The sequence below is a fragment of the Protopterus annectens genome, chromosome 9.part0 (genome assembly GCF_019279795.1).
Source record: "Protopterus annectens isolate FY-2018-M chromosome 9.part0, PAN1.0, whole genome shotgun sequence".
Lineage (NCBI taxonomy): Eukaryota > Metazoa > Chordata > Ceratodontiformes > Protopteridae > Protopterus > Protopterus annectens.
In genome coordinates, this window is record NC_056743.1 from 932,954,558 (window position 1) to 932,970,092 (window position 15,535).

Here is a 15,535-nt window from a genome sequence, read left to right on the forward strand (position 1 = left end):
CAGTGGCTTTGAGTTTGTTTAAACAGAACAGTAGATGCAATGGAAGTAAGTTCAGTAGGCAGTTGATTCCAATGTTTTCCAATAGTATTAGAGAAGAGTCACCTGCTAGGTTATTGGATTTGGTTAAGGTAACTAGCAGCTTACTTGATGAACGGAGGGAATTCAGATTAGAGTAGGGGGTTATGAGGTTGGAGAGTATAGGTGTGTTGTGAGGTTGGTAGAATGCTCTTTGGACAAATGTCAGTTGGGAATGAAGCAACATGTTTGACAGTTCAAGCCAGTTAAGTTGCTGCAGATTCAGACAGTGGTGAGCTCTGAAGGGTTTACCAGTGACAAATCTAGCTATATTATTATACGTGGAAGATAATTTTGAGAGATTATTTTTCTTAAGGTTAGTATAGATTGGTGAGGCGTAGAGAAGAGTAGAGATAAGATGAGAGTGGGCAAGAGTAGCTTTGGCTTGGGAGGTTAAGAAAGTTTTAATTCTATAGAGAAGTTTCCTGTTTACAGATTTAATGTTATTATTGATATGACAATCAAAGGTAAGGTTGTTGTCAATCGTGACACCTAGCAGTTTGGTATTGGGGTCAGGTGATATAATGGTTCCATTGTTAGATAGGATAGTAAAGTCTAATGTAGGGGATCTGGTAGTGGGCTTAAAGAGTAGGAGTTTGGTTTTTTTAGCATTTAGGAGTAGGCAGCATTTTGAGAACCAAGTTTCAACTTTAGAGAAACAGCTTGAGTATTACTTTGAAGTTCAGAGATGGATTTAGCAGAGCAAATTAATGTGGAATCATCAGCATATTGTATACAAGTAGCCTGGGGGATAGCTGTTTGTAAGTCATTTATAAAGAGGGAGAAAAGAAGTGGTCCAAGAATAGAGCCTTGGGGGACGCCAAGTGAAATTGGGAGAAGGGATGAGAGTTTATTATCCCAGAGAACGGCTTGTTTCCTGTTTGTGAGATAGGAACAAAACCAGTGGACAGCCTTAGATTCTAAGGAGAGATTCAAGAATTTTTAAGAGAATAGAGTGGTTGACCATATCAAAGGCTTTAGATAGGTCAATGAAGAGAGCTGAGGACAGGGTGTTATTATTTCGATTCTTGTTAATAAGGTCTGTAAAGGTGAGGAGAGCGGTGGTTGTGCTATGAAAAGGCCTAAAGCCATGTTGACGGAGTGAGAATGTTGTTTTTTATTAGGTGGCCCATTAACTGATAATGGACACATTTTTCCATGATTTTTGCTAGTGGGGACAAGAGAGCTATGGGCCTATAATTAGAGTATTCATAGGAGTTACCTCCTTTGTGTAAGGGTATGATGTGAGAGATTTTCCAGATGTCAGGTATGGTTTCTTCATTTATAGTTCTATTAATGAGAATAGATATGGGATAGGCAATTTCAGAGGCTGCTTTTTGAAGGAATTCAGATGGGAGTTGGTCAGCAGAGGGGGTGCATGGTTTGAGTTTGTGAATACATTTTTGTATGATGGCAGTGGAGATGGGTTGTAGCCTAAAGGTTGGTAGTTTGGAGGAGGCAGGGTCGGGGATACTAGTGTCACTAGAGAGGTGCGAGGCCAAAGAGTTAATAGTATCAAAGAAAGAGTTGAAAGTGTTGGCAGTATCAAGGGTGGAATTCTTTTCAGATCCGGTAGGGGAAGGAGTGGTAGTTTGTCCAGGGTGTAGAAGCCTGTTAAGGGTTGACCAGAATTTTTGAGGGTTATTGTGGTTAGCTTGTTGGAGATTACTATAATAAGTTCTTTTATCAGAGAAAATAGCTTTTTTGGTACAGTTTCTTAGATGTCTAAAGGTCTGTTGGTCTACACTAGATTTGCTAGCTCGCCATTTTTTCCATGCTTTGTTTCTAAGTAACATTTTTTGTCTTGTATCTTTGGATAGCCAGGGGGCAGGTTTAGATTTAATTCGGATGGAGCGTGATGGTGCATGATTATCTAGAATAGTTAGGAAGGTGGTGTTGAAGTAAAGCACAGCTTCTTCAAGGGGAAGTGTCTTTAGTGGGTTCCAATTGCAGGCCTTTAATTCAGTTTTAAATTGAGTAGGGTTGAAACATTTGAGATTGCGTAGGGTCCTATAGATAGGTGCATTGTTAGAGGCATTTCTTTGTCTAATAATAAAGGTTAGATTGTGATCACTAAAGTCATCAGGTTTTGTTCCAGACTGATATTTAAGTTGTGGTTTGTTAATGAGTATCCAATCTAGAGTGCTTTCTTTGTTGTTAGATTTATTAATCCTAGTAGAGGTGTTTATTATTTGACTAAAGCCATAGAGGTTGATATGGGAAGCTGGGTTATTAGTAGTTAAAGAGGACCAGTCCAGATTGAGGTCACCAAGAATTATGGTTTCTTGTGGATAGGAGGTGGTGAGCCAACTAAGGATATTTTCTATAGTAGTGGAATTATTTCCAGGAGGTAGATATATACAGATAATATAGATGGACTTTTTAGGGTTTAGTTGCAGCTTTGAGATGAGAAGTTCAGTCTTATTACTGTCTGGGTTATCATAGGGTATTAATGTTACACTAAGTTCTGTTTTGAATAGAATTGCAACTCCTCCGCCTTTTTTAGTTTTGCGGTCAAGTCTTAGGATGTTATAACCTGGAGGTAGGATTATATTATCTTTAGTAAAGGGTTTCAACCAGTAAAGAATGAGTTAAATGATTCAGCTATGTTTTCTTTTGTTAAGCCTGTTGTTGGGGGTGGAGTAGTGGTTTTTCCAGGGTGTAGTAACCTATTTAAGCCTGCCCAGAATTTTTTTGGATTGTTTGAATGTTGGATTTGATGGGTGATAAAGTAATTTCTTTTATCTTGCATAACTAGTTTCTTAGTAAGATTTCTTATCTGTTGGTATGCTTGTTGTGTTGCTGGGTTTATGTTGGACCTCCAGGCTGTCCAGGCACTATTCCTTTCTTTTATTTTTGCCTTGTTTCCCTTGATAGCCATGGAACTGTTTTAGATTTCATTCTGGTAGTTCTTGGAGGGGCATGCCTGTTTAGTATCTCTAGGAAGGTAGAGTTGAAGTGTTTGATAGCTTTGTCTAGGGGTAGATAATACAGTTGCGACCAGTTATAGAGCTGTAGATCTTGTAAGAAGTTTGGTAAGTTGAAGTGTTTTTTTGTTTCTTATTGTTTGAAGTATAGGGGTTTGGGGATGGTGGAGTTATATTTGAGTAGGAAGGTAGTTTGATGGTCACTTAGTGAGTCAGGAAAGGTACCTGCTAAATATGAGCAAGGTATTTTGTTTAGTAGAATCCAGTCTAAAAGTGATTCTCTTTTACTGTTCTTGTCGATTCTAGTGGGTTCTTTGATTAGTTGAGAGAAGGTAAGTAGGTTGATATGATTAGTGGGAGCCTGGGAAGAGCATGTGAGCCAGTCAATATTAAAGTCCCCTAATAGAATAGTTTCTTGTGGCATGGCTTGTGATAGCCATTGGAGTAGATTTTCCATGATGGGGATATTATTGCCTGGGGGGATATAGCCTGTAACTAAGCTGATAGTCTTGTTGTTACCTATTTTGAGCCTAGTTAGGAGTATTTCTGCCTTGTCCAGAGGGGGTAAAGTCAACTCAGTTTTAGCTATAGATAGTGTATTTTTATAAAGTAGAGCAATGCCTCCACCTTTCTTCATTGGTCTATCTAGCTGAAGGATACTGTATCCAGGTTGTAGTATCTCTGTATCCTTGGTGATTGGTTTTAGCCATGTTTCTGTTAAACTGATTATATCTGGGAGATATTGTGAGATCAGAGCATGAAGCTCATGTATCTTTTTGTTGATGCTCCTGATATTTAGATTTAGAATGAGTAGACTATTTGCTGGTCTGGTATTGATTTGGGTTAGTTTGGGAGGTTTTATATTAGTAGTAGGATTGGTATCATAAGGACCTGGGTTAGGGTGGATATCTCCATCATTTAATAGTTCACGTTGTTGTTTTTGTAGAGTTTTCACTATCTTTTGCAGTATTATTATGTGTTTGTGGGTAATATTGGATTTGAGGTTGGTATTGATCGGTGTAAGAAGGGTTTAAGTAGTGGCAGTGGTGTTGAATAGGGTGGGGCTTATTGTTAGGAAGTATGTAGAAGGGATGGGAGAGATAATGGATGTGGATTTATGAGTGAAGGAAGAGCTATTTTGTAATGGGTAGTTGTAACAAGTGATATGGTAGGTAAATTCTAGGAGGAGTAGTAGGGTTGTTTGTTGAAGGTAGATGTTCATTGTGATTGGCTTTGGTTGATTGACAGGAATTAATTAGAGTGATGTAATTAAGTGTATGAGGGTAGTAAGGGTATGATAGGTAACAGGAAGGATGTTGATTGGATGTAAGTTAATTGTGGGAGGGACTGGACAGGATTGGTAATAAGAAATGTATAGGGTGGGAAGGATGTTGAGTGGATGTAAGTTAAGTGTGGGAGGGACTGGCCAGGTATAAGTGTAGGTGATGTGGGGGTGGGTGGGAATTGGGGGTAGGGGAGCGGAGTGAGCCCGCAGGGCGAACGGAGCTGGTAGAGCCAAGTAGTGAAGTAGCAGAAAGTATCCTAAGAACTTAGCAACATGGGAATGGAGAAAGGAGATTCTGCTGATAGGGATGACTGCAGTTAATAATACAGACAATAGGGAAGAGGGGCTAGAATTTATTGGAGAAACTAGCAAAGGAACCAAGGTATTGGAAGCAAATAACTAAAGAGGGAAAGGTAATAGAATGGGAGGATGCCAAGAATTTATTTGGGCTGCAGGTTAGAGATTGCCTACCCTATGAAGGACTGATATCAGAGTATAGGCAAAAAGAAAGAAATGGGGGGGTCCCTAAATGAAATACCATAACTGCTAGAGTTTTTAGCAGAATCTAGAACAGAAGCTGCTGTTAAAAAAGGAATAATTAGACAGTGTATGAAATATTGCATGATAACTATAAGAATCAGTCAGAGGCGGTTAGAAAGGATTGAGAAGAGACTGGATAAACAATTCATAAATAAATAATGGGGGGATATATGTATGTCTTCCAAATATGCAACAAAATCTAGAAAATTTAGGATTTTTGCTTGGAAAATTTTACATAGGTACTTTTATACCCCAAGTACACTCCAGAGAATTTTTCTTCGGGTGGACAGCAAATGGAGGTGTGATAGAGTAGAAAGAGGTAATTGGGAACATATTTTCTTGGAGTGTAATGAGCTGGCAGACTTTAAAGATTCCCTGCAGACTACTTTATCAGGGATACTAGGTAAGCAAATTGATGTTATCGAGGAAAATTATTTTTCTGAGCTATGATACATAATTGAATTGCTTAGAGATAGTAAGGCCTTGCTGAGTCTAATTATAGTGGCTGCCAAAAAAACAATTACAAGAAAATGGAAATCAAAGCCTAAACCAACTGTACTATAAGTAGTGAATATAGCAAATCAGATAAAACAATGAAATTTGGATCTTTAGAAAAGGGTAGGAGCAAATTACACAGAAAAAAATGGGATTGTGTGAACAATACATACAGAGAGAAATGAGGTTTAAAGAAGGCAGGGTTTAAATGAGCTAGCTATGTAATGTTTGAGTGAAAATAATTTGGTAGATTCTAAGTGATGTGCAATGTTTGCAAATAAAATTATGTCAATATGGTTTGTTTTCATTTATGTAAATGTATGATTGCCTATGTCATAAGTGATAATTTAATAAAAATGTTTCTTGCTTAAAAAAAGATAGCATGCTAACAGGAAACAGTGCTGAGAATTATACAGCACTGACAGGGAAAACAACTCAAACTTGACTTTTAGGGGACAAAAATCAGTTTGAGAGTTTCACAGTGTCAGTAGCTAGACAACATGAACCAGCAGGCACTGACTGTGGACCAGGTGATCTGAGATCAATCAGTGGCTTAGGTACTTGATGGCAAGTGTGGTGTGGTCATCCCTTGATGGAGGGGAGGTAGCCCAGAGCCATCCAATGTCACAGTCCCTCAGATCATGAGTGGCGCTTTAAGAGGTTGTCCAAGGGATTGGGTCTACTGTTAAAAAGCTGCTTCAGTAATAGCTATTATTGTGAGTGCATGGGAACTAGAATCTGCACTAGGGGAGGGAATTGTGGTTCCCATGGTGATGTGGGTCATCCGTTCTCACTGCCATTTGGGGGGCTACAACTAATAGTGAATATGCTGTCATTGCTGTGATGCCAATGGAGGCACAATCTACTGCTGAGGTTTCTTATTTGATGGTCTCCCCCAGTGAACTTTCACTCTCACTGGGGAATACCCAGCACTGGGAAGCAAATGAGCATAGCTGATAGGGGAGACGTGATGGTGGTAAGAACAGTGGGATAAAGCATATAAAATGCTGTAGTTACATTGCATGGATAGGAATAACACCAATAAAAACTGATTCTCAAATAAGAATAGCATAGTGGGGTGTGCAGAATAAATACAAATGGCATAATACAGGAGTGCTTCTTAAGACACTGGCACAAATTGCAACTGATGTTAAGTTTAAATGGCATTCGGAGTGTAAAGCTTGAATAAATGTCCATTCAGGAACTACAGCTCTGGAGTAAATGGCAGCACCTTCCTGTCTGCTCTAACGATTCACTGACAGTACACTACACAGCAGGACTGTAAATGCACCATAGAGCTATGTGAAGCTGTGTCATTGTAACATAAGCTGCTTTCCTTAAAACCTGTAAATGTGCTACCATAATATCTTGGTTATTCATATTTTACTTTGGAATAAATGCACTTACAAACAATTCTTATCCAATTATCCCAATCTTACCCAGTGATTAATGAAGTTTCTGGTGAGGGCTGCAGGAGCGAAGGATCGTGCTGGGTTCATTCCGGCACCGGTGTAATACATCTAGTTTGCAAATAAGAACAGAATGAAAATCTGTATGAGAAATACATATTCTAGATGATAAGAAATTAGTTGAAAGATAAGTAGTTTTATTTATCTGTAGCTTGTATTTTGTTAGGCCTACAAAAAGAATGGACAAGTTCTTAGTTTGTACATGAGTGTCTGTATTCTATGCAAGTAAATCATTTTCAGTGCTATGTTTCTGGATACAGCAGTACTATGTGGTGTATTTTATTTGAATGACTATAAATGCACTTCACTACTACACATGTAATGCATCATTCTGTCACATTCAGTAGCAGTTCTTTTACTACATGAATAGTACAGCTCGTCTGACTACTGTCCTACATAGCTGTTGACTTTCTGTCCTTCCCTCCATCTCTGTACCCCTTGATTACACAGATAAGTTAAACCATCCATTAAACCGTCCATTCAGTGATCCATGAGTGATTCCATACTGTGTAGCCTCTTCTGAAAATTTAGATGCTCGTTTCATCCACATGGCCTCCTACCCATGAGGCCTCATTATCATTAGGGAGACCAAGTTGTGTTGCAATTCAGTTCTTTGTGATTTTTTAATTGCTTAGATCTTAACATTTGCAGTACTGCTAGGATGTCTCTCACCAAGCTACGACACTGGCATTACCATCCAAACCAACACAGGGCATGGCAAAGCCTGTATAGCAAATACCCTATACATGTGAGTTTTACAGGTCTGTGACATTTTGTTTATTAACAAAAAGTAAGGAGCCAAAGATGTAATTCGCTGCAATACATCAACCTTTACTGGTGCTTTTGGTACCTCTGCCAAATTGCCTTCAAGGAGTGTTTGCTGACATTTTGTCTATTGGTCTGCACTGTCTACATTTTTCTACACAGTTATCTGATGGTAGGCACATTACAAACTATCAGATGCACTATTAAATAAGTCATGTTGATTTTGTTTTGCAATGTAAGAGAAAATGCCTGATAAAATTTGCATTTAGTACAAAATGAAATTATAGAGAATAAACATGAATTACAACCCATGCTTCTTAATAACTGTAATAACCTGCTCTTTACATCAAGAGCAGCAAACCCCATATTTAGTTTTACTACACAATCAACTCATTCAGTTCATTCATTGTATGAAGGATGAATCTGTGAAATGCATTTGTTCATACCCATATGTCGGACTGAATGATTGCATGAGGGATGGTTTTCTACCATAGCAAAGGATCATATACTTTTGTACTATGTAGCAAGTAATATGAAGTGGAGGGACATAACTCTGAGAACAGTTTTGCTAGTGCCTTGAGGCAGCAGTAAACTGGGGCTGTAGAGACATGGAACGGTGGGGAGCCAAGTCCTCAACATAAAAACCCAATGATGTATGGTTACACTGATTTAGCATTTTATGAATACTTAAAACAACTCATCAGCTGTGCTATAAGATAAGCTGGTCCTCACCTTAAAAATACTAAATTTGTAAGGCTGTAGATTTTTGTGGTATCACAGCTGTAGGATCTGAAGAAGCAGGTCTGCATAATCAGCATGGGAATTCATGGGGTGTCCAACCTTTTGGCTTGCTAGGGCCGTATTGAGTGAACAGAAATGGTCTTAGGGCCGCATATAAAATATATCATATAATTAACTCTTTCGTTGCTCTGGAAGACCACAGTCGACCTCCTGGCTGTACTGTAGGTGCATTTGAACAATGAATAAATATAATAAATGCCTAATATTTGCCTTAAAATTCTAATTCTCATTCTAATTCTAATTCTCTAATCTAACAGTTAACTCTAACATCTTAGTTAATATATCTATATATACATATATATATTTTTTTTACAAATAAACATATATTCACTACAGCACTAGCATTTCTCACTGGGAAAACCATTCCAGCAGTCCAACTACGTAAAATGTCAACATCAGCAGTCCTACAATACTATAATCCACAAAAATAACCCAACAAATTTGCAATAAAGTAAATATTACTGACTTAATAAAACAATTCTGAATAAGCTACAAGAGGGTCTCACCCAAACAAATAACTGGTGCTGGAAATATGGCCTCAAGCTAAATGCCAAAAAATGCATCATCATCCCCTTTGAGGAGAGTTATGTCCCCACAAATTATCACATTAATAACAACGTTGTAAGCACGCAATAAGTCGTATGGTACTTGGGCACCCAGGTTGATAGAAACCTGACTTTTGACCACCATGTTGTCTCCGTTATAAGGAAAGTTTTTTACATGGCCCACTTCATTAGTAAGGGTATCTCATCCAGGGACAAGAAGGTCATAACATCCCTGTATTCTTCCTTTACAAGAGCCATTATTAAGTGCAATGCCCCTTTTGGTATGTGCCTCAGCAAAACACCTGCCAAAAGAAGGACTACAACCATTTCTGACAAAAAAGTTCAAAGGACTAAGTTCACGTAGTTATCCAAACAGATTAAAAAGCTTCTTGCTTTCCTCTGTCTCTCACTGGCCCCTATAAATTTAATCACTGGTTTGCTTTCCAAGCTAAGAAAGATCCTGCCTTAAGAGACTTCCTCTACCTCAGAAATACTGGTTATACTTAAAACGCTCACTACAAAGACCACAGCCTTCACTGCAACATAAACAAGCCACTTTTTATGGACAGGTTCTTAACACAAAAACCTTCAACTTCTGTAAAAAGCTCCTCTCATTATCAAACAATGTAGTTCAGCAACACGATGGCTGGATGGATAGCCATAAATGTAATCCTTGGGTAAGTAGCATAGCCTTCATCAAACCAGATGGAAAATCCACATACTAACCTTTCCCAGCTGGATGGCTAAGATCTAATATTGGTTACTCAAGTCTAGTTGCCCAAAAAGAGGGGCATGTTTAAGTAAGAATTCCATTTGCAAAATTATATTCAGTATACATATTAAATCTCTCTTTCTTACACACACACACACACACACACACACACACACACACACACACACACACACACACACACACACACACACACACAAGCCCCTACTTGTAAGATAGGCAACCTCAGTAATCACATGACCCCCACTCACTGATAGAAATTGTCCGGAAGTCAAAATCTCTGAAAAAAAAATCATAATAGAGATGGATTCATCCATGTAATTTCCCACCACCAAAAGGACCATCAATAAATCAACAAACAACTGCTCGGCAAAAAGTAAATCAATAAGAAAACCATAAACTATAATGCTACATACTGGTGTAAACATATAACTTGTGTCAATCCCCAGGTTAATCCATACCAAAAGATTGTTTCAGAGCTTCAACTATGTACAAACAGCTTTCTCCTAAAAACTTTGCTGTAATTATAACTGTAAAAAAAAATGTTTTAAGTTTATTCTGTACCTCAGTGATTCTCACTGTTACGAGATGTAATCTCTGCCATATTGTATGAGTACTACATCCATAATTTGCTGTCTCTCTCTCTCATGTATTGTATTAAATTGTTTTGTGTTATTTTTGGAGCTTTTCTCCCCGAGCCTCCACTGAAAATGGACCTGTGTCCAGTCGGACTTTCCCGGTAAACAAATGTAAAATAAAATAAAATAGATAAAAATAAACTTCCCTCCAATCTAAAGCCATCTGACATTCAGACATTTTAATTTGTGCAGAAGTTACTCACAGACTGACAGTTTACTGAGCTGTAATGCTGACCTTCGCTTTTGAAAAAAACAAATTCCCAGACTTTGTTAATTGCTCAAAGTTTAGAGAGGATTATTTATTTGTTATATATTTATTTATTTTTGTAAAACATCTTTAAGACTGTTAAATTGATTACACACCCAGAAACACAAAAAGTTATTGTGATTATGTAAACCACAGACTCCTGCAAGAAATCAAACTCACATTAGCACTCTATGCTTATGTCCGAGCAGATGAATCATACCTGTCAATTCCAAAAGAAGTAAAGTAGCTTGATAAGAAGTTTATTTGCAAGGTTACATGGCAGTTTATATTGGAAATAAGCAGAGATATTAAAAAGGCTCTCTTTTTCATAATTATGCCGAAAAGTCTTCCAAGGTAAATACAACTTCTGATTTAGTATGGAACCATACCTCTCAACAATAGAGCAAGAAATCTGGACAAAGTGAAAAATAAAAGTGGGACACAGGCCCAAAAAATAGTTATGCATTACAGACACCATTGAAACAACTGTAGCTACAAACATTATACATCACTTATAATCTTTCCATCCCATTATTGTCAGTTAAACATTATATGGCTCATTCAGTCCTGCCTTCTTTTGCATCAAAGAAAACCATGCTTTGAAATGACAAATGCATTAAAAATAATAAATAACACATTGCATCAACATCCTGCAACTTCCTACCTGCAAGCAAACACAGAGCTTTCACTGAAACTAGGGCTGTTTGTTTATAATGACAGCTCTCCCTAATTAAGTCTAATGGTATACAATCTACCAGTATCTGGACCACCTGAAATAAATTAAATTATGGCCTGTAAATTGAAAGTACACTTTGTTTAATTAAACTATATTTCTAAGCCCACTTACTCTATTTTTTCAGTAACATCCCAATATCCATTTCCAGGTCACTTTACAAGACATTGGCAGTGGTAGACTTGGCATCCTTCAGAACCCCACAGGCCCACGCTAATACATTGTCCATTAAATGTAAATATCCATCCACTGTAAATGGCAAGAAGCTATGTCTTAAAAAATCTACTTCTGGCATGCGTACCCAAGTATTAGGTTTTGAAACAAAGAAACATTCTCCACAGTCCGTAAGTCTCTGTCTTTAATAATCATCTACTGTTGCAGCACTCCCAACACATAAGCACACACATACACACTAAAATCCCCAACATTTAAAAATGACATTGTGCCCACTTGATTTGCCAGTATTGATGATCCGCCAAAGCTAAGCTTACTGTTGTCCAATCTACCACTGCTTAGAACCCACCAATGAAAAAACAGTACTAGGTGCTTTTTTGTTTGTCTGAAAAAACAATACAACTTTATATGCTACAGTCCCACATAGTCAGTCCACTACTGACCCATTAACCCTAGGCTGCTGTCTCATTCTTACTCCGTGGAACTGCATTACCTAGGATGACTACTTTTATTTCCTAAGCAAAAGACACAAATTGGAAGATGAGGCAAAAATACAGACATTATTTGAAAATCCATACAGTTAAGAGGTATGAGTTCATGTTCAATACAACACTCTCCCTGTCAGGAAAGCCGCAATTTAATGAAGTGTACTCTTAATGTATGATATATTTGTGAGCTAACTTGTTTGTGTTCAGTAGGTAGACTGATCATTGTTAGCCTCTTTGTGCATGCGTCTCTCTCTGTCATGCACACATATACACACACACACACACACACACACACACACACACACACACTCTTCTTCTACTTTCACACACAGAATTCTGCTTTCATGCATGCACTCACTCATTCCATACTTGCCTATTAACACAGGTAATTGCTGCCCCTTTCAAAGGCAACAGCGGCAAATCCATACATGAATCCCTCTTCAGCGAGAACACACACACTGATTGTTCTGCGCAAAATAATGGCGTAAACACACTGACCCTTTTTTGGCTCAAAAACAAAACTAGAAGGGTGTTTTGGCGCATACACACACCAACATTAGTGTTACAGGTCACGGGAGCGAAAAACACAAAACAAAAAAAGTGTTTTGGGGCATGCATACATCGATGTTGCAGTTAGAGGTTGAGGGCCGCATGGAAGAGTTCTGAGGGCCGCATGCAGCCAGTGGGCCGCAGGTTGGACATGTATTTACCTTATTTCATTATTTTTTTCAGCATGGTGCCCCCTTCCAAGGAAGACCACAGGACTGCAGAGGTAGTATATTTCAGAAAGTGGTAAGATCAATACACTAAGAGAACATGTACACACAACTGAATTTGTGCCATTATAGTGGTAATTAATTTACCATATAGCTATAACTGAATGTGTAGTATTATATGGACAATTAATTTGCCATATAGCTATAAGTGAATATGTGGTATTGCAGGAGTAATTAATTTATCATATAACTATAACTGAATGTGGGGCATTGTAGGTTTAATTAATTTACCATAGAGCTATAACTGAATGTGTGGTATTATAGGGGGAATTAATTCACCATAGAGGTATAACTAAATGTGTGGTATTATAGGGGTGATTAATTTACCATATAACTATAAGTGAGTGTGTGGTATTATAGGAGTAATTACTTCACCATAGCAGTATAACGGAATGTGTGGTATTACAGGGGTAATTAATTTACCGTATAGCTATAACTGAATGTGTGGTATTATAGGGGTGATTAATTTACCATATAACTATAACTGAATGTGTGGTATTATAGGGATAATTAATTTACCATAGAGCTATAACTGAAGGAAGTATGTTCCTTTCGGCTATGACAATTCACGCTACACAAGACTGTAAACTCGTCACAGAGCTATGTGAAGCTGTGCCATTGAAATTTAATTTTTTGTTATTTCTTAACTGCTTAGGCTTTACCACTTGCAGTCTGATAGGTTTTCACCCCCTAGCTATGGGCACTGTCTCAAGGCACTTGCAAAATTATTCTCAGAGCTGTGTCTGTCCACTTCATATTATTTTGCTATATAGTACATATTGCAGAGGTAATTAATTTTACCATGTACACACAACTGAATATATAAGAAACCACAACAAATAATCACTGGAATGAATGGTCCACCCAAAAAAAGCATAAATGATAAGACACAGTTCAAAAAAGGGCAAGACCAATACAGGGTCCAGGCTGATTTAATAAAGACTGAAAAAATACACGTATCATTATAAAATGTAAAAAATGTTATATCAAATTTAGCGCTTATGCAAAAATGCATCTTCAGACCAATACAACCATTGACAGCTAATCCATTTAAATAGAACAACCTGTCCAATCACAATCAAGCATCCATTTTAAAACTTAAAAACACCTAACACATAAAAAGCTATAGTTCTATACAATTTCAATCTATTAAAAATACACTTCTATTGAACAGTATACATATGCATAAATAATTATTTAACATACTACCCTCAACTTCATGAAGGGATATAAGGCTACTCGGTCATTCAGATCTTTACCTTGGTCAGATCTCTTCTTATAATCCACTTAGCTTCTACTGACTCAGTATAAGTTCTAACATACTACAGCACTCAACTCACTCTACTACAGCACTCAACTTTCCTCACTTGTCAAGAGAAAAACAATTTTTAGTACTTAATAAATAAGCACCTATCCAGGCATGTTTAAAGGTCAGGTCGCAGTGTTTTCTCCTGTCTACCTGATGAATCTGGGCATCTTGGGGCAATGCAGCAATTGCCTCATGTACACAGACAACCCTCTGCTCCTACCACCCAACACTACGACCTGTGAGAGATGCAATTATATAGCCTAAGTGGAAGCAAAGCTCTCTTCACTGAAGACTGGACTAAACAGTCAAGAGGAGAAGGTAAACGCACCACACCACACTCATCACATAGTCCCTCAAAACCTACACCACCAAAACACACACACAGAAGCACCAAACACATGCCTACATTCATGGAGGCTTTCAATAAAAGTCTGCCCAAACAACCAAGACCTCCAAAGCAGAAATGCAAGCAACCTCCACCCCCCCAACACAACCCAAATGACATCCCACATACTCAGAGTGCCACTCAACTACAGCCCATAAGGCATAACATACCCAACACTCTAGTCATGGGTGACTCTATAGTCAGGCACATTGATGTTCCACTCACCAGGCTAAACAAGGAGAAAGTTACTGTCAGCTGTCTGTCGGGTGCCAGTTCCACCACATAACGCATGCACTCAGGTCACTCCACAACAAGTATAAATATGACTCTGTCATTGTCCATGTTGGTGTGAATGACCTGAGACGTACCTCCCTGGACTACATGAAAAGAGACATGGAGGAGCTGTCCGATCTTGTAGCCCAGGCAGATATGACCCTAGCCTTGAGTAGCATCCTGCCATCATCCAGAATGATACCACAGCACAAGGACAAAATGTTTGATGTCAACAATTGGCTAAGCTTCTGGTGTCATTCTAAGGGAATCCAGTATCTGTCTGCCTGGGATAACATGATCGACAGACCATGATGCTTTGCCAGAGATGGCCTGCATCTGTCGCCCTTGGGATTCCGGATACTGACAAAGGCTGTTGCCACCCTTATAGTGCCTTTTTTAGGTAAGGTTCAAATGACAAATTCACCACCCTAACAGGTACAAGCAAGCAAAATCTGAGGGTAATGCTACTCAATGCTAGAAGTCTAAACCTCAAAATGTACTCATTCGAGGCACTCCTTAAAATGGAGAACATCGACATCTGTGCAGTGACAGAGACCTGGTTCAAAGCTCCAGAGAGCACCCCTGCATTACCAGGTTATAATTCATACCACACCTTTCGGCCATCTAACCTGGACCGAAACCCTAAAGGCGGAGACGTGTCCATATTCATTAAGGATATCCACACCTCCAAGCTAGTTGCTCAGCATAATGCATCTGAGATTTTCCATGTTCAGCTAACTCTGGGCAAGACTGCAATCCAGATTGTAGCCTGCTACAGCCCCCCCACCATGCCCCAGGATTCCCACTCCTCTTTTCTTGATACACTGGAAAATGTTAGGGTACAACTACCCCATCATTAACTGGGAAAACTACTCATGTA

The 15,535-nt window shown here is 38.5% G+C and overlaps 1 protein-coding gene across 1 annotated transcript in view; it reads right to left on the reverse strand.

The window, feature by feature from the left end:
- The window catches only part of LOC122811676 (lens fiber major intrinsic protein-like), a 107,942-nt gene that overhangs the window by 21,138 nt on the left and 71,269 nt on the right, over positions 1–15,535 (reverse strand). The window contains exon 3 of the mRNA XM_044083675.1: positions 6,762–6,842. Coding sequence (XP_043939610.1) covers positions 6,762–6,842 — 81 coding nt within the window. The remainder of the gene's footprint in view (positions 1–6,761; positions 6,843–15,535) is intronic.